The following is a 21,459-nucleotide window of genomic DNA, read 5'->3' on the forward strand; positions in this document are numbered from 1 at the left end:
AAATTTATGAGATGGTTGAGGGTTTGTTTGTTTTTGCTCTGCTTTTTAACATCTCTGGCACCCTTCCAGGAGTGATGTGATAGCATAATGCATGATGCTGCTCTGAAGACCTTCTGAGATGTCTGTCTGTGTGTGTATAGAATTTGCTTTCTGGCTTCTAACGGTGATGTATCTACAGTTTCACTTGCAAACTGCTTAGTGTGCGCTTTGATTCAGCAGCATGGAAACATTCTGTATAAAAAACAAACCAGTGCGTTGTGGTGGCCAGAGCACTGTTCTAGGATGTGGGAGACCTGGGTTCAAATTTTCACTCAGCCGTGCTCACCTTGGGAATGTCACTGCTTCTCAACCTAACCTACCTCAAAGGGGTGTTGTGAGGCTAATATGGAGAGGGGGAAGAATCCTTATCATGCCACCTTATCATAGAATTGTAAAGATGGAAGGGAACCCGAGGGTCATCTAGTCCAACCCCATGCAATGCAGGAATCTCAACTAATGCATCCATGACAGATGACCATCCAACCTCTGCTCATTGGAGGAAAAGGTCAGATATAATCACAAAAATAAATAAAATAACATTGAGTCACTGGCCTAGAGGGTGGGTTAGGCACTTTATTGTACGTCTCTCCTAATGTAAAGGTAAAGGGACCCCTGACCATTAGGTCCAGTCGAGGATGACTCTGGGGTTGTGGCGCTCATCTCGCTTTATTGGCCGAGGGAGCCGGCGTACAGCTTCCGGGTCATGTGGCCAGCATGACTAAGCCGCTTCTGGCGAACCAGAGCAGCGCATGGAAACACCGTTTCCTTTCCCGCTGGAGCGGTGCCTATTTATCTACTTGCACTTTCGTGCTTTTGAACTGCTAGGTTGGCAGGAGCAGGGACCGAGCAACAGGAGCTCACCCCGTCGTGGGGATTCAAACCGCCGACCTTCTGATCAGCAAGTCCTAGGCTCTGTGGTTTAACCCACAGCGCCACCTGCGTCCCTCTCCTAATGTACACATTTTAAATTTAGTATTTCTGCAAATGCCACATGGGTTTTGATACACTTGGGAGCAAAAATCTCAATCTCATGGATTCGGAAGCAAGTCGCTCTGAATGGAAATGGGTCTTACTCCCAAGATGCAGGACTTCAACCATGAAGAGAAGAAGTCACGTTGTGAGTGGTGTTTGATGGACCTGGAGGGGTTGGCAGGAGATCGCAATTCTGCACATTCTAGCACTTTTCATATTTTCATTTTCGTGTGTGCCCCTTTGGGTTCCGTTTTGGGGGACCCTAAAATATAACAAACCATAATTCTCATGCAACTTTTGTTCAATTAAAAAAAGAGGCAGACTTAGAGGAGTATATTTAATATAAGCCAGTTTATTGCACTGAGGAAGTAGGCATATACACAGAGTTGGAGAAGTTACGTTGTGAAATCATCATTAGTCCACCCAGAGCTGGACAAGACTGCCCTCTTCCTTAAAAACCAAGGCTTTCTACCAAAGTCCCACTGAATTCCTGCTTCTTCCATCTTGGGTTGGTGGAGGGACAGTAACATTGCACAGAAACAGGAAGTGTGGCAGGTGCAACCTGGAACGCAGGGATGTTTGACCGCAGCTACACTCTGTTCCACTCAATTGAAGGTACAGGAGTCCATCCCTCTTTGCATCTGGTTACCCTAGAGGAGAGCAGCAGCGGCGAAACCCACTACCTTATATTGAACCAGACCATTCATCCATCTAGCTCAGTATTGTCTTCTCTGACTGACAGTGGCTTTTCTGGGGTCTCTGGCAGGTGACACCCCCAACTCTACTTGGAGAGGCTGGGAACGAACCTATAAACCTCTGCATGCCAGACAGATGGTTTACCACTGAGCATCGGTCTTCCCTCAATCCAGCCCCATAGCCCCCTATTGTCTATGCATTTGTTTGGTCCATGAGTTTGGTCTGGTGCTCTGTTGTTTGCCTGAAATGTGTCCCTTTCTGCTCACTATGCCTTGCAGAGATCAAGCCCTGACCTGCTTTTTGGGGTTTTGCCTAGGTGGTTGGCCACAGGGAGATAAACGCCTAGCTTTTCCAAGGCTAGGTCAGGGCTAGATAACAGGACTTTGCAAACAAAACCACCTCCAAATATGACATGCACAATCAGTTTTAAGGTGCCCTAAGTATTCTCGTGATCTTTTCGACAAAATGAAATCCTGTGATCACCCAAAAAGAAATGGTCAGAACTGGCTGCCCTCCGAGTCAGTGTTAGGCAAAATAAGCCACCATACGACACCCATCTCAGTTCAGCAGAGCGTCTAGCCTCTTGTAAGTCATTAACAAGAATCTGCGCAATTAATATTGTTACTAAGCTCAGCATATAAAATTATTTCCATACTTTCAACGTAATATTTCAATGTCACCTGGGTAAAATATACAGAAGGGGGCAGCTATGTACATATCCAACAGAAATAAACAATGACGTAAATCACTTCTTAGGATAGATTATGTAAGGTTCCAATTAGTGAACACCAAAAGGTTTTAAGTTCATTAAAGCCACATAGCCTGTACAGAATCCCTCGAGTTCAGGCAGTGAAAAACAACAACAACCCCAAACAAAGCAGGTTTTGAAATCCAGAGGTTTCTCATGGAAAAGTTTTGAGTGAAAAGCTTTTAGGGAGTTAAGGATGTTAATACTTTGGCAATTGTTTTTTCTGGCAAAGACACACAGAGTTGTGGGGCGCAGAGTTCGTGTGTTGCTGAGCTGAAGGCAGGAAAAGAGTTAGGACACTCTCCCAGTCAAGAGTGCAGCTGATTCAGGCTGGATCTACACTGACCTGTTTAATGTTATTAGAACGATATATCATTCCAAAACATCACAGGGCATTCTGGCAATTTAAAAGCATTTCTCCACCTTGTTTTCTCCGTAAAAATGCTGTTTCCCTACTGCCAGTTCCTGGTTGCTCTGCAGCACCCTCTTGTGCCACATTTTAATAATGCATTATGAACGTTAAAAGTAGGATGCAATGTGTCCATCTGTGTTCTGAAAACCCTTCCTTAACTTTATAAACCATGAGTTTAGATCTATCGTGTGTGAGGCAGAAGTGACTATTAACACTTCAGGCTGCAGGAAGGGGGTGGTCGTAGCTTTTGAACGAACTTCAGTTTATAGCAACTAGCTTATCTAGAGAAAAGGGCTTTAGCCGGGTCTGTTGTGTTAGCTTCCAACTTTCAGGGATTTCTCTCTTTTTTTAAAAAAAATCCAAGCCTGCATTCAAAACTGCCACTTCCCAGGGGGAAGGAGATTTAGCCCAGCCAGCTGTGCTAGTTTTCTACTTCCAGGGATTTTAAAAATAATATATATATATAAGGCAGCATCCAAAAACATCACCTCGTTCTGAAGTCATGCAGCCACATTTTATCTCTTTAGGACCTGACAACTTCATTCAGAGGCCTGCGTAGACTGGGCTTTTTGTCTGAAGTAATTGGAACATAGGAACATAAGAAGGTCCTTGCCTGATCAGGCTAAGCCCAGGACCCTGTTCGCACAGTGGCCAACATGACGCTGATGGGAAACCCGCAAGCAGGCCTTGAGGACAGCACTCTCCCTGCTTGTGATTCCCAGCAATAGTGGAGGCAGAAGATAGCCATTGTGCCTAGTAGCCATTGATGGACTTAGTGCCCATGGAGATGGAACACTATGTCGGGATTTGCTGTCGTGTTGGAAGCAGGCTATCCAAGCCACATACTGGAGTATATTCCTGGCAGTAAAGTATTCTTAAGACTCTGGACTGGTCCTGCCCATCCAGGCTGTGCACAGAAGGGCTATAAATGGTTTCCTGTTTGAGCTGGGACCTTGACTGAACAACAAGGTCTTCCTGGCTCTAAAGTGTTTCTGTGTATTCCTGGGCTTCAACTCCCTGCTGACCTGTGCCGGCTGCCCATGGCTCATCACTGACACAGCAGATGATGTGTTTGATGCATAAATGCTAGGAGTTTATGCAGAATAGGTCTGCATGGATAGTGTCATTCTAAAGTGTAGTCACTACGTGGCACTAGATCTAGTTGTATCTGAGTGGAGTCAGGCACTTCCTTTTGCTGTTCTGTTCTTGCTTAAGCATCAATGAAGTTCTTGTTTAGCTTCCTGACTGTTGGGTTCTCTAAGGCTTCCATGACAAGGTATATATCAGTGCTATTACCTAAAATGGGAACTGTGTATTATTTGGTATGTTTACAAGTTTGAAAGAGTAAGCTTTGAGGAAAAGATTTTGGGGTTTCCTGTTCGCCTTCCTGCACAACTTGCTTGCTTGCATCTGGTGAGGCCTTATAGCATTGCCAAATTTGTTATTTCAGTTGGAACAGGAGCGTGGGTCTTTGTAGGAACAGACACAGCAGAGCATTTGCATTTCATGTAACAACAGTAACAAACAACACAACCTTGGTCCCGCATATCTTTCAATGGCCAGCGCCCATTTATACAGTCATTTAATGGAAGCACTTCCAATAGGAAGTTGACAGTGTTGGCTTGAATTATCCCTGCCATTGGGTCCTAGAGGCACCATTTAGGCCACATCTCCCTTGGCTTCTGCAGGCATTCGATCTGTGAGTTACCCAGAGTGGTTCATCCAGTGTGACACTGACCAGAGGCCTGTCGCAACAGCATGAAACCGGGAGGGAGTTTGTATAGAATTAGAACTTCACATAAGGCACGTATGTTTGGAAATCTCTTGCATCTGGGTGCTACCTGTTACATACCCACCATCACCCTAGGAGAAAAAAACAACCCCACCTCTACCCCCGTTACCATGGCTACCTTCCATAGCATATGTTACTGAAGAATGTGCTTCTTTTTATTTTTTCTGTCTCGCTGCGCCACCTGTAAAGGAAAGGACACATCAATTTCCTTAGTGCCATTTTGAAGCAAAGGGGTTGCTTAATTTGGAGCATCATGTACGATCTCTGTCCGCGCTGCAATCTGTTTAGCTCTAACACTGCTGCAGCTTCATGTGCCATTTTTTTCCTGGGGAGATGACTGAGAGTTTTAGCAGTCTACAAACCTCCCAAGCTGAAAGGGATACTGAAATTTGAGAGTTCCACTTTGGTTCTATGGTGGGGGAGAGGGAGCAGTTTATAAATATTGCGGATAAATGATTTTTTGCCTTGACTTGTGTTTTCAAGTGAATGCATTACTGGGAGGTGTGGAATGAAAATGTCTACAACAGCCTCCAACAGAAACAGCTTGCATGTTCGCCAAAGTCACTATGCGTATAAAGGCTATATTGACAGCATAGCTATTAAGATGAACATTTTATAACTTCTTTTAAAAACTGTACTTGAGCTTCTTGATTTTTGTTCATCTTCATGCACTGATTGGAAGATTTTCCTTTTTTGTGGGCTGTGTGATTGAGAATAGGGAACTCTGAATAGGATATTTACTGAACAAAGTGCTCTTATGGAAAAAGACTGGCCATTTGTGGAAAATTATTGGGATCTCTTGGGAGAGATCTTCCATATCGTTTCCAGTACGGGTATTTACAGAGTTAGCTGGGTAAGGGTGTGGGAATGGAAGGCCTGGTAAAACAAACACACTGGTCATATAACAAGGCGTTTAGAGATCACATGTCATTGATTCATTGGGTTATGTTATGGTGGCTTGCAATCAGAAGGCAAAGGGGGAGTAACTATGCAATTTCAGGATATTCTTCTTCTTGTTTCTTGACACTTTGTCCTCCCCAAACACCCTCCAGGCATCTTGGACTACAACATCCATTGTGCCTGACAATGGACCATGCTTGCTGGGAGTGATGGGCCTTGGAGTGCGGCAACATCTAAAAGGCCACAGATGGGGGGGGAATGCCTGCTTTACACCACCGAAGGCAAAATCTGAGTGGAGTCTCATTGAGCAATGGAAGAACTGAAGAGTCCTTTGGACATCCAACAGCAGCGCAAACCCACCATCAGATTATCAGGACTTTGATCCAGATTTATGTCACAGCTCCATTGAACAAAGGAGTCTTTGGTGGTGGTGGGTTGGTGACTCACAGATACGCCCAGTGCTTTTTTTCTGGGGGCGACGCAGGGGTACGCATACCCCCAAACATCTTGTGAATCTTTGTACTTTTGTCCACTTATCCTTGGTTTTCAAACGGCCTAGTTCTCAAACGTTTTGGCTCCCGAACGCCGCAAACCCGGAAGTGACTGTTCCGGTTTGCAAACTATTTTTGGAAGCTGAACGTCCGATGGGGCTTCCGCGGCGTCCGATTGGCTACAGGAGCTTCCTGCAGCCAATCAGAAGCCGTGCTTTAGTTTTCGAATGTTTTGAAAATTGAATGGACTTCTGGAACGGATTCCATTCAACTTCCAAGGTACATCTGTACTGTATTTATTTCCCCCGATTTGAACTATAAAATGATGATCTTCTTGAGTCAAAATGAGAGTACCACTAAACATATTTTTTTAGAAAAAAAGCACTGGATACACCTGTCTGTGCACTGTGACCCTGCTGTCTGGAATAGGGTGGCCATGTGTCCTATTTCACAGAGGAAAGTCCTCTATTTTAAAGACCCGTTTAAATGCAACCCTAAGAAGACAGAGCAGGTGGGCCATGAAGTTGCTCCTCAAAAACACCTTGTAAACCTGTGGGTAAGGACTGTCTTGTTTTGATTCAACCATACATCTAATATTGTACTTAATGTATATCTACTATTGTGTTTTATGTGTTCTGTTTTCTTCCTACCTTCTCTACTGGCTATTGACCAATGTGCGCTTTGAATTAGGAATCTTTAGTTTGAGATAACCACATTGGCCCAAGTTAAGTGGTTTGTGGTAAGGACTGCAAACATGAGAAGTGGTTTCAACCTGCCAAAGCACTGTGCAAACAATAAGAGTTATATTATTAAAGGTGAAGGACCCCTGGATGGTTAAGTCCAGTCAAAAGTGACTATGGGATTGTGGCGCTCATCTCGCTTTTAGGCTGAGGGAGCCGGCATTTTTCCACAGACAGCTTTCTGGGTCATGTGGCCAGCAGGACTAAACTGCTTCTGGTGCAATGGAACACTGTGACGGAAATCAGAGCACATGGAAACGCCGTTCACCTTCCCGCCGGAGCAGTACCTATTTATCTACTTGCACTGGTGTGCTTTGGAACTGCTAGGTTGGCAGGAACTGGAACAGAGCAATGAGAGCTCACTCCGTCGCAGGGATTCGAACTGCCAACCTTCGGATTGGCAAGTCCAAGAGGCTCAGTGGTTGAGACCACAGCGCCACCCGTGTACCTATATTACTAGAGTTATATTACTAGAGTGTTTCAACAATGGAGTGGGCTCAGTGCGCAGAACGGTTTGGGCTGAAATCTTCACTCAAAGCTCTATTTTGCCATGAAGTTCAATGGATGGCTGTGGGAAAGCCTCAGTTTCATTCTACTGTTGCAAAGAAGGAGAACATAACTGAAATTGCATTTTTACAGGATTTTAAGGTATGGAAAACAGAAATCAAGACGAAAAGGACACCCGTAATCCCCACACGCCTGACAACATTAAACGATTCAACAGGAGACGTAAATTTTCCTGTGAGGAAACGATGATTGGCTTGACACAAAAAAAGGTAAGACCTTGGACCCAATCCTGAGCAACTAGGAGTCTTGCTAGTGACTCCAGTAGCTACAGAGATTGGACCCGGATGGCAAAATTACACACACGAAAAGAATATAGCGCATATAATTAGCCATTACAGAGGCAGAAGCACAGCTTTACGTGGCAATGATCATTAGGCATGGGAAGTCCCAAACGCGACGGTTAGTTCACACAGAGAAGCTGCCCCCGGTGGTTTACATACCTCACTGCAACTCACAACCTCTTTTTGCTTTATTATCTCCAGTATCAACCATCGCTTTTAAATCAGTGTCAACCACTGCTTTCAAATAAAAGAGAGACGCTGAATGTAGCCAGGTGATTAGCAATACCAAAACTGTTAACAACATGGCCATTCGGGCCAAAGGTCAGCGGGATGTCACAAAGAAGTCGCTTGATTAAAGACGTCTTAGCCGGTTAACCTCGGGAGCTTTAGTTGATCAGTCATAATTAATGAACTGATGACGCTTGCATACAAGTTAAGCAAGAGCTCTGAAGCAGAAAGGCAGACGTCCATCTTTTTTTTTTTTTTGTAGGATGGATGTATGCATTTGCAAGGAATGAAAATGCAGAGGTCCAGCTGTATGGCATCATAATTATTCTCTTGGAGGTTCAATAACTATTGTCAGTGCCTACCAGCCACAATAGTTATGATCTACATCTATTGGCAGAAGCAGAATGACACTGAGTATGAATTGCTGGGAATCACAACCGAGGAGAGTGCTGTTGCACTGTTTGTGGGCTTCCCATGGGCATCTAATTGGTAGATTAGATGAGGGGGAGGGAAGAAATAATCTAATTTAGGTATACAGTGGTACCCTGGTACTCAAACGGCTTGGCTCTAGAACAAATCAGCTCCTAAACGCTGCAAACCTGGAAGTGAGTGTTCCGGTTTGTGTACGTTTTTCGGAAGCCAAACGTTTGACGCGGCTTCCGATTGAGTGCAGGAAGCTCCTGCAGCCAATCGGAAGCCGCGTCTTGGTTTTTGAACTGTTTTGGGAGTCAAATGGACTCCCGGAACGGATTAAGTTCGAGAACCAAGGTACCACTGTAAATAAGCTTCAGCTTCCTGTCCATTATATAAAAGTATACCTCCAATAACACTTAGCCAACAATTTTCAGATATTCTGTTTCGAAACGGGATTTGGTGGAGAGGGGAAGATGTTCTCCCAGCCACTCAGATTTCTCACCACTTATTTACTGGACCAGTGTGCACCTTTTTTTCTTTTTTACCCTCAAGATGCCAGAGGGAGGGCAGACAGAACCCTCGGAGCTGGCTACAAACATCGCCAGGTGGCCACATCTCATTGGCTGTGTCACAAAGTCAAATCAGAGTAAGGGAACGGAAGCGTCGCCCTTGGTCGTAGTTGACTTCGCAAGGAAGTTGCGTAGCCAATCGGATTTGGCTATGCGATGGCGACATCTGAAGCTACCTCAGGCTAATGCCTGTCGTTGCTGCCCATGGTTTCTTATCTTGCAGTTGCGAACCGCCCTGAGATCTATGGATAATGGGCGGCACAAAAACGTAATAAATAAATAAATGAATGTGCCAGGCAGAAGTCGGGAGTGTGGCTGCCATTCCCAAAGGGGATGAACGCTTTGTCCTTTTTCCCCATCCCTGAAAATCTCCAAAAGAGAGAGGGCAGGTCTGCCTGAATGAGGCCCGTGAGCGAGCTAGCTAAGTTCGGCTCAGTCTTGACCTCCAGCAATTACAATTCAAAAAGGGCTTACTTGAGTTGCTCTTGCTGTGCCTTTTCTTCTTCTTTCGCTTTGAGGAGCCCCTTTGGCCCTCCTTGTCGGCAAGGGCTTGCTCCGGAGGGACCGCCGCAGAGCACGAAGAATCCGTCACCAGCTCCTCCGAGAAGGACTTCTCCTGAGAGATGTCCACCAGAGAGTCTATAGAAGGTTCTTTGTTTTCCTTGATCGCTTCTTTCGGCGCCTCCGGGGTTAGTAGCTCTGTGGTATGTCCAGGATCTTCCTCCTTTCTGCCGCTTTTCCTGACGGCGCCGCTCACCTGGTCATTTGGATTTAAGCCGTTCTGCGAACAAACCAGTTCTGTTCCGCCAGCTGGGTCTCCAGAGCTTAATGAAATAGTTTCGCTTCCAAGGCCTGAGGTGCTGCTCCCAAACTTGATGAAGGAGGTCGACTGGGACAACACCAAGTCATTGAAGTCCACGTTGTCCTGGGCACTACAAGGGACGGCCCCCTCTGGCACGTTTGCGCCATTTCCTGATTTTCTGCCTCCTTCCAGTGGAAACGAATTCAAGGAACGCGTCTCAGTACCAGGCTGAGTTGGAGAACATCTCCCGCTCCCCACTCCGGGAACAGGCTTGTCAGAAGCCACGGGATCAGCGACAGCCTCCTGCGTCTTAACTGGGGTCATGACATCCGAAGCTGTTTTTTCTACTTGATTCTGGAGCTTAGTTTGAGCAACCACATCCTTTTCCCCTTCATCCTTTGCTGGGTCTTTGGCAGGCTGGACACTTTGGCCTGAAAAAATTGACAAAATACACAAGGATCAGATCCATCTCTGGGTTGTTGTTGTTTTGTGAATGAGAAAGAAACACACTGTCGGACAAACATTGAGGCTGCTCCTGAGTTTCCCTAGTGCCAGCCCCCACCAAGACTTTCTGGTTTCTCCACCTCTCTTTCTTAAAGGTAAAGGTAAAGGGACCTCTGACCATTAGGTCCAGTCGTGACCGACTCTTGGGTTGCGGCGCTCATTTCGCTTTACTGGCCGAGGGAGCCGGTGTACAGCTTCCGGGTCATGTGGCCAGCATGACTAAGCCGCTTCTGGTGAACCAGAGCAGCACACGGAAACTCTGTTTACCTTCCCGCCAGAGCAGTACCTATTTATCTACTTGCACTTTGATGTGCTTTCGAACTGCTAGGTTGGCAGGAGCAGGGACCGAGCAACGGGAGCTCACCCCGTCGCGGGGATTCGAACCGCCGACCTTCTGTTCGGTAAGTCCTAGGCTCTGTGGTTTAACCCACAGCGCCACCCGCGTCCCTTACCTCTCTTTCTTAGTAATGCGAGTTTCCCTGCCCTTCCTTTATTCTACCGCCTGCCATTGGGGGAGATGGGAAATGTGATGTGAAGCCACATGCTGAGTAACTGTTGATGCGGCAGTGTTGTGCAGTGGCTAGAGCAGGCATAGGCAAACTCAGCCCTCCAGATGTTTTGGGACTACAATTCCCATAACCCCTGACCACTGGTCCTGTTAGCTAGGGATGATGGGAGTTGTAGTCCCAAAACAGCTAGAGGGCCGAGTTTGCCTATGCCTGGGCTAGAGCATCAGCCTTGGAACAGGGCAGGGGTACTCACCTGAATAAAATATTGGGTGGGGGCAGGTAAGCCCCACCCCGCGTAACTGATCACATGATGTGGTGTACACACACCATTTGAATGGCAATGCCCATCAACCTTGGGGGGGCCCAGCCCCCTCAAATATTTTATTGACTCCTATGGACCTGGGAGAAGAGGGTTCAGAGCCCCACTCAGCCATGAAACTCACTGGGTTACCTTGAGCCGGTTACTGCCTTGCCGCCTATCCTACTTCACAAGGTTGTTGTCAGCGTTAAATGAGGAGGGAGAGACCAGCATACACCACCTTTAGCTCCTTGGAGAAGACGGTGGGATATAAATTGAATGTCCTTGGGTTGCTGCTTTCTAGCTCAGCCTCCTATTTGCCCTAACGTCTAGTCCCAGCCTCCGAAATGGTAAATTCCAGATTCCGCCACACGGGGGCTCAGTCAGATGAAATGCTACTCACACAAAGCAGCATTGCACAGATGCTCTGGGTATCAGTTACTGGGACCTGTTGTGTTCAGGTTCTGCTTGCAGGCTTCCCATTGGAATCAGGTCCCGTAGGCCACTTTGAGAACAGAACGCCTGTCTAGGTGGACCTTTGCCACCTAAGCAAGCAGGAAATCTTATTTTCTTAAAATCCCCACCCTCTGTCGCCACCAAAAAGAGCAATTGTTTATGGGACAAGGCTGCCCATAAAATTAAAAAACCCATTTTCATTGTAGTGATGGGTGGATTTTTGCGATTGCAAGTTGTTTAAATCTGTTTTAATGTTGTATTTGATCTTGCCCTGGGATATCAGGGTAAAGGGTGGGGAATAACATGTTAGTTTTCACAGCAGCAGCAGCAGCAGCAGCAGCAGCAGCAGAAACAGCAATTGCCACTAAAGTCGTACCTTGGAAGTCAAACAAAATCTGTTCTGGAAGTCCGTTCGACTTCCAAAACGTTCGCAAAATGGCGGCTTCCAATTGGCTGCAGGAAGCTTCGGAAGCCGCAGGAAGCCCTGTTGGACATTTGGCTTTCAAAAATAGTTCGCAAACCGGAACAGTCACTTCTGGGTTTGCAGCGTTCAGGAGCCAAAACGTCCAAGAACTAGGCTGTTCAAAAACCAAGATACGACTATTACTACGACTTTTAGATTTCCTGTTCTTACCATTTTCTTTCCCTTTCTGCAGTTGACTGGGTGATGTTTTCGCGGGCGTGCCTGTATCGGCTTTGTTCCTGGCCGTTTTCCTCAGCTGGAACCCCTTCCTGATGTCAGCCAGCAAAGCATCGATAACACACACTTCGTCTTGCTTCACAGCTCCTGTCTTAACTGCTGTTGGAAATAGAGGAGAGAGTTAGCCGGACGATCAGTGTGATGGGCTGCTGACATGCTGGGGCTTCTGAATTTCAAAAAGAAGGTACTTATATTTAAGCTGCCACGAGATGTAGTGATGGCTGCCATCCTGGATGGCTTTAAGAAAGGATTAGACAAAACCACAGAGGATAACGCTGTTAATTGTTGTCGCCCAAAACATCTGGAGAGCATCAGGTTGGTGGAAGAAGAATACAGTGGCACCTCGGTTCTTGAACATAATCCATTCCGGAAGACCATTTGAGTTCTGAAGCGTTCGAAAACTGAGGCGCAAAGGGCTGCCTGCAAATTCAGTTGAGAAAATTGAAAAACATGCAGCGGAAGCCATTCGATTTCCAAGGCACGTTTGAAAACAGAAGCATTTACTTCGGGGTTTTCGGCGTTCAGGTTCTGAAATGTTCGTCAACGGAGACGTTTGAGAACCGAGGTACCACTGTAGTTTAATTGAAACTTTTTACTTAATTTCCTTCCATGCAGTGTGCTGGCTACTGGCAGCCTACACCATTATTCTTTCCCTAGCAGTATGGCTACATGATCCCAAAATCCATCATATTGGTGATCCTGAGAGGCAGAACGAGGAAAAGCTGTTAACATCTATTTCGCTTGTACTCCAGGTCTCCTGTAAAAATACAATGTCATAATCTTGGATGAATTTAACAAAGGACGGGTCAGCTCCCTTTTTAGGCCAGCCTGCAATATTCCATGTTAGAAAGCTAAAGGTGGCTTTGGCTTTGCTGGAGTCTAATCTTTGTCAATTATCTTCCGAAAAACTTTTGGAGTTTGCCATTTTTTGTGGCAACTGAATCCATCATATTGTGTTGCACTAGAAGCAGTGGTTCTCAAAGGGTGTGGTGGGAAGCTTCAAAGAAACATTTTAACATTTTAGTGTAATACAGTATAGCATACTATCACCATTAATTATATTTTTTGCATAATATGGTTGGGTATCTTTTTAAAGCATAGATACCACCTTGCCAACAAAGGTCCGTATAGTTAAAGCTATGGTTTTTCCAGTAATGATGTATGGAAGTGAGAGCTGGACCATAAAGAAGGCTGATCGCTGAAGTATTGATGCTTTTGAATTATGGTGCTGGAGGAGACTCTTGAGAGTCCCATGGACTGCAAGAAGATTAAACCTATCCATTCTGAAGGAAATCAGCCCTGAGTGCTCACTGGAAGGACAGATCCTGAAGCTGAGGCTCCAATACTTGGGCCACTTCATGAGAAGAGAAGACTCCCTGGAAAAGACCCTGATGTTGGGGAAAATGGAGGGCACAAGGAGAAGGGACGGCAGAGGATGAGATGGTTGGACAGTGTTCTCGAAGCTACCAGCATGAGTTTGACCAAATTACGGGAGGCAGTGGAAGACAGGAGTGCCTGGCGTACTCTGGTCCATGGGGTCACGAAGAGTCAGACGCAACCAAATGACTAAACAACAACCACAACAAAATTCTCTGCCTGCTTCCACAATCTTTTCAAAACGAGAGCAAGAGCAACAAGTGATACTCTTATAAACAAAGCACTGCTAGGAGTTGTTTCTCTTTGTTTTCCAATGCATTTGTTATCAATAATAAAAATAATCAGTGTGGTACAAGCAAATTTTAATTCTGAAAGTGTGGCCCAAAGGGGAAAAAAAAGTCTGAGAAACCACTGCACTAGTGAGTACTGGAACAGACTTTCATGATCCATGTTTGTAAAAATCACCTGGGAAGGCAGCAAGGCACTGAGCAGAACTTCCATGACCAAGAGCACTCTTGCTCAAACACCTACTGCATTACGTCAACAAGCCCATTGAGATACTCACTGATCTTTCCAATTTCTCCTTTCTGCCTCTTTGCCTCTTCTTCCTCCAGCTGCTTCTTCCGTTTCTCAGCTCTTGCTGCTTGCTCCTTTCGGTCCTTGTTCTCCTGTGGGTAGGAGACACTGGCATGTAAAGGGCATATCAAATGTTTGCTTTAGTTTTATTTGCAAATTATTTTTTATTGATTTTCCTTTAAAAAAACAAAAACAAATTGTCACTAAATTAATACAAATTTAATACAAACTTAAAAACTGACTTCCCACCCCCCAGATGTTTTTTTCTTTTCCCATCCTTCCGTTGCTGCTCCAAATACATTAGCTTTCCCAATTTTCATTTCAATATTCAATTAAATTCAACGTAATTATGTTACAATGCTTCATCTCCTCTCCCTGCACATTGGTTGTACAAGTACTAATTTCTGCAGAGACTTTCATATATTATTATAACAAATCCACAAAATAATCAGGTAGAGTAAATCTCTTTTATCTGTCTATAATAATCATTAACTTTAAATCATTTTCCTCTGATACCACTCGGGTAGAGCTCTGCCTTAGAAAAACAAGCTCTACTTCTTTTTTCTAAAAAATCAAAAACACGAAAACAAAGGTTTGCTTTATTATCAGGCTGCCACAGCAGCTACTAACCACGATGGCTAAATTCTATCTCCACTGCCAGAAGCTTTATCTGATTTTTCCTGCGCTTCCTTTTCTGTACATATTGTAATCCTACACACTAAATGATGCTGCTGATGCTGATGTTGCAGTTCACAAACAGATTCCCCACCTTATCTCCTATTCCTTACAGTATTTAAAGGTAAAGGTAAAGGGACCCCTGACCATTAAGGTCCAGTCGTGACCGACTCTGGGGTTGTGGCGCTCATCTCGCTTTATTGGCCAAGGGAGCCGGTGTACAGCTTCTGGGTCATGTGGCCAGCATGACTAAGCCGCTTCTGGCAAAACCAGAGCAGCGCACGGAAACGCCGTTTACCTTCCCGCCGGAGCAGTACCTATTTATCTACTTGCACTTTTGACGTGCTTTCGAACTGCTAGGTTGGCAGGAGCTGGGACTGAGCAACGGGAGCTCACCCCGTCGCAGGGATTTGAACTGCCAAACTTCTGATCGGCAAGTCCTAGGCTCTGTGGTTTAACCCACAGCGCCCACTATTTCATTCTCAAATTCAAACCTTTAACGCTTTGATGTAAAGATCCCGGAAAGTTTTCATGGTGTTAAACATATCTTCCAAAGACAACTTGTTTGGGTCCTCGCAGAGGTAGTTGGCAAGCTTTACTTTCTTCGTTTCAATGACTTCGAACTCGGCCTCCAACTTCTTGTTAGCGCTTATGCTCTCCTGAAAGACATTGGATTTAGGTCAGAATTAAAAAAACAAACCAACAAACACAGCAACAACTGCCCTGGCAAAATGGCGGAGGCCTCTAAGCGCAGTGAGCCTGTTGCAGACCTACCTGAATGGCTTTTCCATACTGGGCTCTCACGTCTTCCGTTGATGATGACAATTTCCGTTCAAGATCCTGCAGCTTTTTCAGATTGGAACTGGATTCAGAACGTATCACATCAAGGTTGATCCTGAAAAGGAACAGGCCACAAGTTCTGGTGTCTGGATCTGCTAATCCTGGGAAGGAACTGGGAGTTATGTGGGGCTTTTGAGGGATAAAATTCCCATTGGAAGTTTATTTATTGATAGGAGATATTTGCACCCCAAAATCCCAAGGCAAAATATAATGTGTGTGTGTGTGTGTGTGTGTGAGAGAGAGAGAGAGAGAGAGAGAGAATAATGTGTGTGTGTGTGAGAGAGAAATATATTGCAGCAGTTTACTATGCAAAAACATAAAACCATACAGTAATTTTATTTAAAAAATTAAAAGCAAAATAATTAAAAATAAAGAAACCCAGCACCAACAAGTTGTACATAAAGGCCCTTGCCTATTTTGTATAAAAGCTCTTTCCAGAGATCAAGGTCAGGCAACTGTAGGTCTTGGGCAGAGGATTAAAAACTATGAGGAAGTTCACTACAGTACATTTGGAAACAGGAACAGGGGACCTCTAGCCAAATCTTGGACTACAGTCTCCATCATCCTTGACAACTGGCTATGCTGTTTGGGGCTGACGTGACCTGGCAGTTCAACAACATCTGTAGGGGGTTGCAAGTTCCCCACTCCTGCTCTGAAGTATGACATTCAAAGACCAAAGCCCTGACAGTCTCATTTTTTTCTTGGCAACAACTTTACATTTTTCAAAACACACCCGCCCACATGCATGCATGCACACAATGCGTTCCTACCCTGCTGCCTTTGAAACATATTCAATGTCTTTGGGAAGCTGCAGCAAGTCTGTGTGATTTTTTTCTACTTCCTAAGCAAAAAAAGAAAACATTTATCATCATCATCATCATCATCATCATTTAAATTTGTATATCGCCTTCCATCCACAGATCTCAGGGCGGTTCACACAGCATAAAATTACATTATATAAAACCCACGAAATATCAGGAAATACCTCCAAAATATGGTGGAGCAGCGTAATGCGAGTCTGGTTTGCTTTAGTTTCTGTTAGTTTGAGCAAAGTGCCAATTTTAAAGCCGTCGGCATCTCCCGTGTGACTTCCCTGTGGAAAGAAGAAAAACACACCAAAATGGACCCATAAGAAGAGCCTTGCTGGTTCAAGCAAAAGGCCCATCTAGATAAGCATCGTGTTCTCACATTAACCAGCCATTTGATTATGGGATGTTTGCAAGCAGGTTCTGAGTGCAATGGAACTCTTCCCAAAAGAGATTGCTAGCAACTGGCATTTAGAGAAATGCTGTCTCTGACAGAGTCAGTAGGGATAGATGAATCTGCCCATTTTGGTTTCTGCCAGTTTCTCATTTTTCCAGTCGTTAAGTTCCGTTCACCACATTTCCGCATCAGTTTGAGCATTTTTTCTTACATAAAAAAACTCACGAAAAATTCACCTAAAATACCGTATTGGCCCGAATATGTGCCGCACCTGAATATAAGCCGCACCTTTAAAATTGGAGGGGGGGGGAGAAAAAAAAAAGAAAAAAATACCCAAATATAAGCCGCTCCATTCCTCGCTGCTCCTGACTGCATACTGGGGGGGGGTTAACTGTGCTGTGTTCTGGCAGCCTTTCCTCTTCCTCACTCTCTCCCTTCCAGGCCTTGGGGGAGAGGACGGGGGACTATGCATGGGACGGCCGCCGCTTTGCCACACTCCTGGCGCTGTTTGCCCTGCGCTCCTGGCTGCATACCGTAAGGTCGCGAATATAATCCACACTTTAACTTTTCATGGTCAGAATTTGGGGAAAAACTGAGGCTTATATTCAGGCCAATATGGTACATGTGGGTTTTTGTTTTTGTTTTGCAAACGATTTCCTCAGATAGAAAGGGGTTTTTTTGTATGTTATTATTTTAAATATTATTAATAATGAATTTTTACACACACTTTGCCCTAGGGTGTGCCTTTTCTGTGAACATTACCCAGCTGAAGAACTGCATAGCAAAATTCAGAGGAGTGTGAATTTTGAGGGATAACTATGTTTTGGTTTGCAGAAGTACAAATGTATGTAGGTTTGCCTTTAAAACTGAACTGAAACAAATCTCTCTCCCATCCCTAAACTGCAGGGAAAGGAAGGGAAAGACCTAAAAGGCCACTTCTAAGATGCATGTCTTAAACTATCACTTACGTAGTTCAAGAAGTTTCCAACTTTCAGGATCAACTGACAGAAAACAGGCAACCGTTGGCTGGTGAGGAGATCTGGGGGAGGGAAAAAATTAACTGGTACAAAGCCTGAAAACAAGTCCTTAGGGCAACAGCCCTCTCCCCATCTGTGATTCCAAGCAACTGATTTTTAGAGAAATACTGCCTCAGGGAGTGGATAGCTCAGCTGGTTAGAGCATGGTGCTGATATTGCCAAAGTTGCAGGTTCGATCCCCGTATGAGACAGGTGCATTGCAGAGGGTTGGACTAGATGATCCTCAGGGTCCCTTCCAATGACCATTCTATGATTGTGGCTAGTAGCCATTGGTAGCCCTCTCCTTCATGAATTTGCCCAGTCCTCTTTTAAAGCCATCCAAGTTGGTGTCAATCACTGCCTCCTGCAGCAGTGAGTTCCACAGTTTGTATTGTGTGGGAAAGTACTTTCTTTTTGTGCATGGCCATGGAAGATTCCTATATCAGATTTAGAACCAGGAGTCTAGGAAGCTGCCTTATGACGAGTAAATATCACTGGTCCATTTAGCTCAGTGCAGCTTACCCTGACTGGCAGTGAATCCCCAGGGTTTCAAAATAGGAGTCATTTGAATCCCTAGATATGCGGAGAATTGAAACTGGGACCTTCTGCATGCAAAGCACATGCTCTACTACTGAGCTACAGCCCTTCCCTAATAAAGGTTAGGAAACATACAGAGAGGTGAGGCCTGCCATCGTGCCCCCAGTCCTCCCTTGCAGAGTTATCTTTGCATGAGTAAGCAAAATGCCTTAATTTGAGGGGTATGAAGGAGAACAGATTTCTCACCCAGGAAGCTGGCTTTCAAGTGAAGGGGAGCAGCACCTACAGCTCATTTATGGGCTGAGGTTTCTTTGGAAACTGTTGCTATGCAGATGGGATTAGTACACTGCATGCCGAACGGATCGTGGCTCCATTCCATTCACTATCACTAGGCTGGTCTGTGCTAGCCTAATCTCGAGGCACCGAGTACATAAGACAGCTAAAGTTTGCATTTCCTGCACAAACGCAGATCTGTGCATTGGGGCAGCGTATGACCTGGTTTCTCATTAAAAAAGCCGATTCTTGCATTTGACTGAGTCTGCGGGTGGCGCTGCGGGCTAAACCACAGAGCCTAGGACTTGCCAGTCAGAAGGTCGGCAGTTGCCAATCAGAAGGTCGGGGTGAACTCCCGTTGCTCGGTCCCTGCTCCTGCCAACCTAGCAGTTCGAAAGCATGTCAAAGTGCAAGTAGATAAATAGGTACCGCTCCGGCGGGAAGGTAAACGGCGTTTCCGTGCAATGCTCTGGTTTGCCAGAAGTGGCTTAGTCATGCTGACCACATGACCCGGAAGTTGTACGCTGGCTCCCTCGGCCAGTAAAGCGAGATGAGCGCCGCAACCCCAGAGTCGGTCACGACTGGACCTAATGGTCAGGGGTCCCTTTACCTTTACCTATAAATGAACCTGTCAGTCATTAACTTCAATGGGTCTACTCTATATAGGACTGCCGTAGAACACCTCACCGGGAGTTTGATTTCTTTGGACATTGCCATCTGAGATGGGATGTCCAAACATCAGGGAGCACAAAAGATCTCTTCTTCTTTGGCGATCACTCATAGCCGAGTAAGATTGTCTTCCATAAACACGGTTTTAACAATGAGTCCATAAGTGACTGTGGAGGCCAATTCTGGATCCACATGTCCTTCCACAGTGGGGACATTGGTTTCTGGGCAGGAGTTGATCACGGTGTGGATTTGCCAAGCATGCTTTCCTCTTAGCACGTTTCTCCCTTGCGTCCTGAGTTCGAGTGTCTTCAAAGCCGACGACACCTTTGTTAAAGGCTGTTCTCCAACTGGCGCGCTCGTAGGCCAGTGTTTCCCAGTTGTAAGTGTTTATACTACATTTTTAAAGAACTGACACAAGATCTACCTAGGGGTTAAGCCCTTGTTTACCTTCACAGGCCCTCCTGATGGTTTCGGCTTTGGGCTGCAGCATCTCCAGCAGAACGGCCGTCTCTTCGCACATGAGCATGCACTCGATCCGCAGCTGGTAGCTGGAACAGAAACAGTGATGCTGGCACAAAACCATCGCACATACACTATGCTGAAAGGATGAAAGCGCACTGCCCCCTTCTCTTCCCTGCTCTCTCTTCTCCCACAACTTTATATGGTATACAGCATTAAAGTCTCACATCAACTAGAACTGATCCGTAAAAAGGACTTTATGATCTGAAAATAGAGAAAGATGTACCGTACTTTTCCATGTATAAGACGACCCCATGTATAAGACAACTCCTATTTTTGGGAGCCCTCAACAGTTTTTGAGCTTCTTTTGTAAGTTCGCTGAGCTGTTGAGCAGCTTTTCGACGATCCCCCGCTCTGGCTGGCAGAACTGGTGCTGTAATACACCACATACTGGCACTCACCAAATACTCTTCCTAAGCTGGGAAGATCAGGTAAGCAGCCTCCTCTCCAACATTTCCCTGCTACCGCTGCAACACCAGCCCTCGCTTACTCAGCATATTAACCAGTGTATACGACGACTCTCAATTCATCGCAAAAAAATTCAGAAAAAAAAGTCGTCTGATACATGGAAAAACACGGTATGAACTTTTGTAACTCAAGAAAATATTTAATAAAAACTACTACTACTACTACTACTACTACTACTTATTATTATTTACACCCCACTCATCTGGCTGGGTTTCCCCAGCCACTCTGGGCGGCTTCCAACAAAACAGTAAAAATACATTAAAACATCAATCATTAAAAGCTTCCCTAAACAGGGCTGCCTTCAGATGTCTTCTAAAACTCAGATAGTTGTTAATTTCTTTGACATCTGATGGGAGGGCATTCCACAGGGTGGGCACCACTACCGAGAAGGCCCTCTGCCTGGTTCCCTGTAACTTTGCTTCTCGCAGTGAGGGAACCGGCAGAAGGCCCTCAGAGCTGGACCTCCGTGTCCAGGTTGAACGACAATAAAAATACACAGAAAACCAGTGCGGGAACACCATGCTGCGCATTTAATCAGAACTAAGAATTGATATTATTTTAGGCTAGCTCTTGTTGAGGAGGAGCTTGGTCAAAGCTATGTTATGTTGATCTAAGTGGCCCAGTTTCCCTGCAGGCACCTCTAGATAGCTGAATTCTCAGGCACATTAACAGAGACAGGTCTTTTCATGGCTACTAGCCACCAGAGGCAGGTGGAACCTCCAAATCTGAAAGCAGTATACCTGATGTAGGCTGAACATATGTCACTGTCTTATACTGAACCACGTGGACTGGCCTATTCAGCTCAGGATCATTTTACTGTAGGGGGAGCCAGTGCGGGGGCCCCAGGGGCCGTGGAGTACAACTCTAATCAGTCTCACCCAACATGGTCAATGGTAGGAGATGATGGGAGTTGTAGTCAAACAACATATGGCAGCCTTTCTCAACCCGTGTGTCCCCAGATGTTGTTGAACTACAACTCCCATCACCCCTAGCTAGCAAGGGTAGAGCTCAGGGATGATGGGAGTTGTAGTCCAACAACATCTGGGGACCCACAGGTTGAGAACCACTGATATACAACACTAGTGGAATAACAAATGGCACCACTATTTGAGGCAGTCCTGTTTAGGGATGTTTTAAATGTTTGATGTTTTATAGCTTTTTTATTATTATTAATATTCTGTTGGGAGC

At 45.4% G+C, this 21,459-nt stretch overlaps 1 protein-coding gene and 1 long non-coding RNA gene across 8 annotated transcripts in view; one reads left to right on the forward strand and one right to left on the reverse strand.

The window, feature by feature from the left end:
* Positions 1-864: 864 nt before the first annotated feature.
* On the forward strand, positions 865-3,321 carry LOC308470376. The gene is made up of 2 exons (XR_013982398.1): positions 865-1,557; positions 1,710-3,321. It is a non-coding gene; the product is annotated as an uncharacterized lncRNA (long non-coding RNA).
* Positions 3,322-4,402: 1,081 nt separating this feature from the next.
* Positions 4,403-21,459, reverse strand: part of INF2 (inverted formin 2) — a 69,791-nt gene continuing 52,734 nt past the window's right edge. For 2 of the 7 annotated variants that reach the window (XM_081008119.1, XM_081008115.1), the window contains 10 exons: positions 19,732-19,832; positions 17,758-17,828; positions 16,572-16,679; positions 16,357-16,427; positions 15,521-15,641; positions 15,241-15,405; positions 14,061-14,163; positions 12,053-12,217; positions 9,324-10,082; positions 4,403-7,875 (listed from right to left, as the gene is read on the reverse strand). In XM_081008119.1, coding sequence (XP_080864245.1) covers positions 7,799-7,875; positions 9,324-10,082; positions 12,053-12,217; positions 14,061-14,163; positions 15,241-15,405; positions 15,521-15,641; positions 16,357-16,427; positions 16,572-16,679; positions 17,758-17,828; positions 19,732-19,832 — 1,741 coding nt within the window. In that variant the 3' untranslated portion in view covers positions 4,403-7,798. The remainder of the gene's footprint in view (positions 7,876-9,323; positions 10,083-12,052; positions 12,218-14,060; positions 14,164-15,240; positions 15,406-15,520; positions 15,642-16,356; positions 16,428-16,571; positions 16,680-17,757; positions 17,829-19,731; positions 19,833-21,459) is intronic. The other 5 variants (XR_013987041.1, XM_081008116.1, XM_081008117.1 and 2 more) reach the window with 5 other exon arrangements.

This window comes from Podarcis pityusensis, assembly GCF_964106645.2.
Source record: "Podarcis pityusensis genome assembly, chromosome: 1".
NCBI classification, from domain to species: domain Eukaryota; kingdom Metazoa; phylum Chordata; class Lepidosauria; order Squamata; family Lacertidae; genus Podarcis; species Podarcis pityusensis.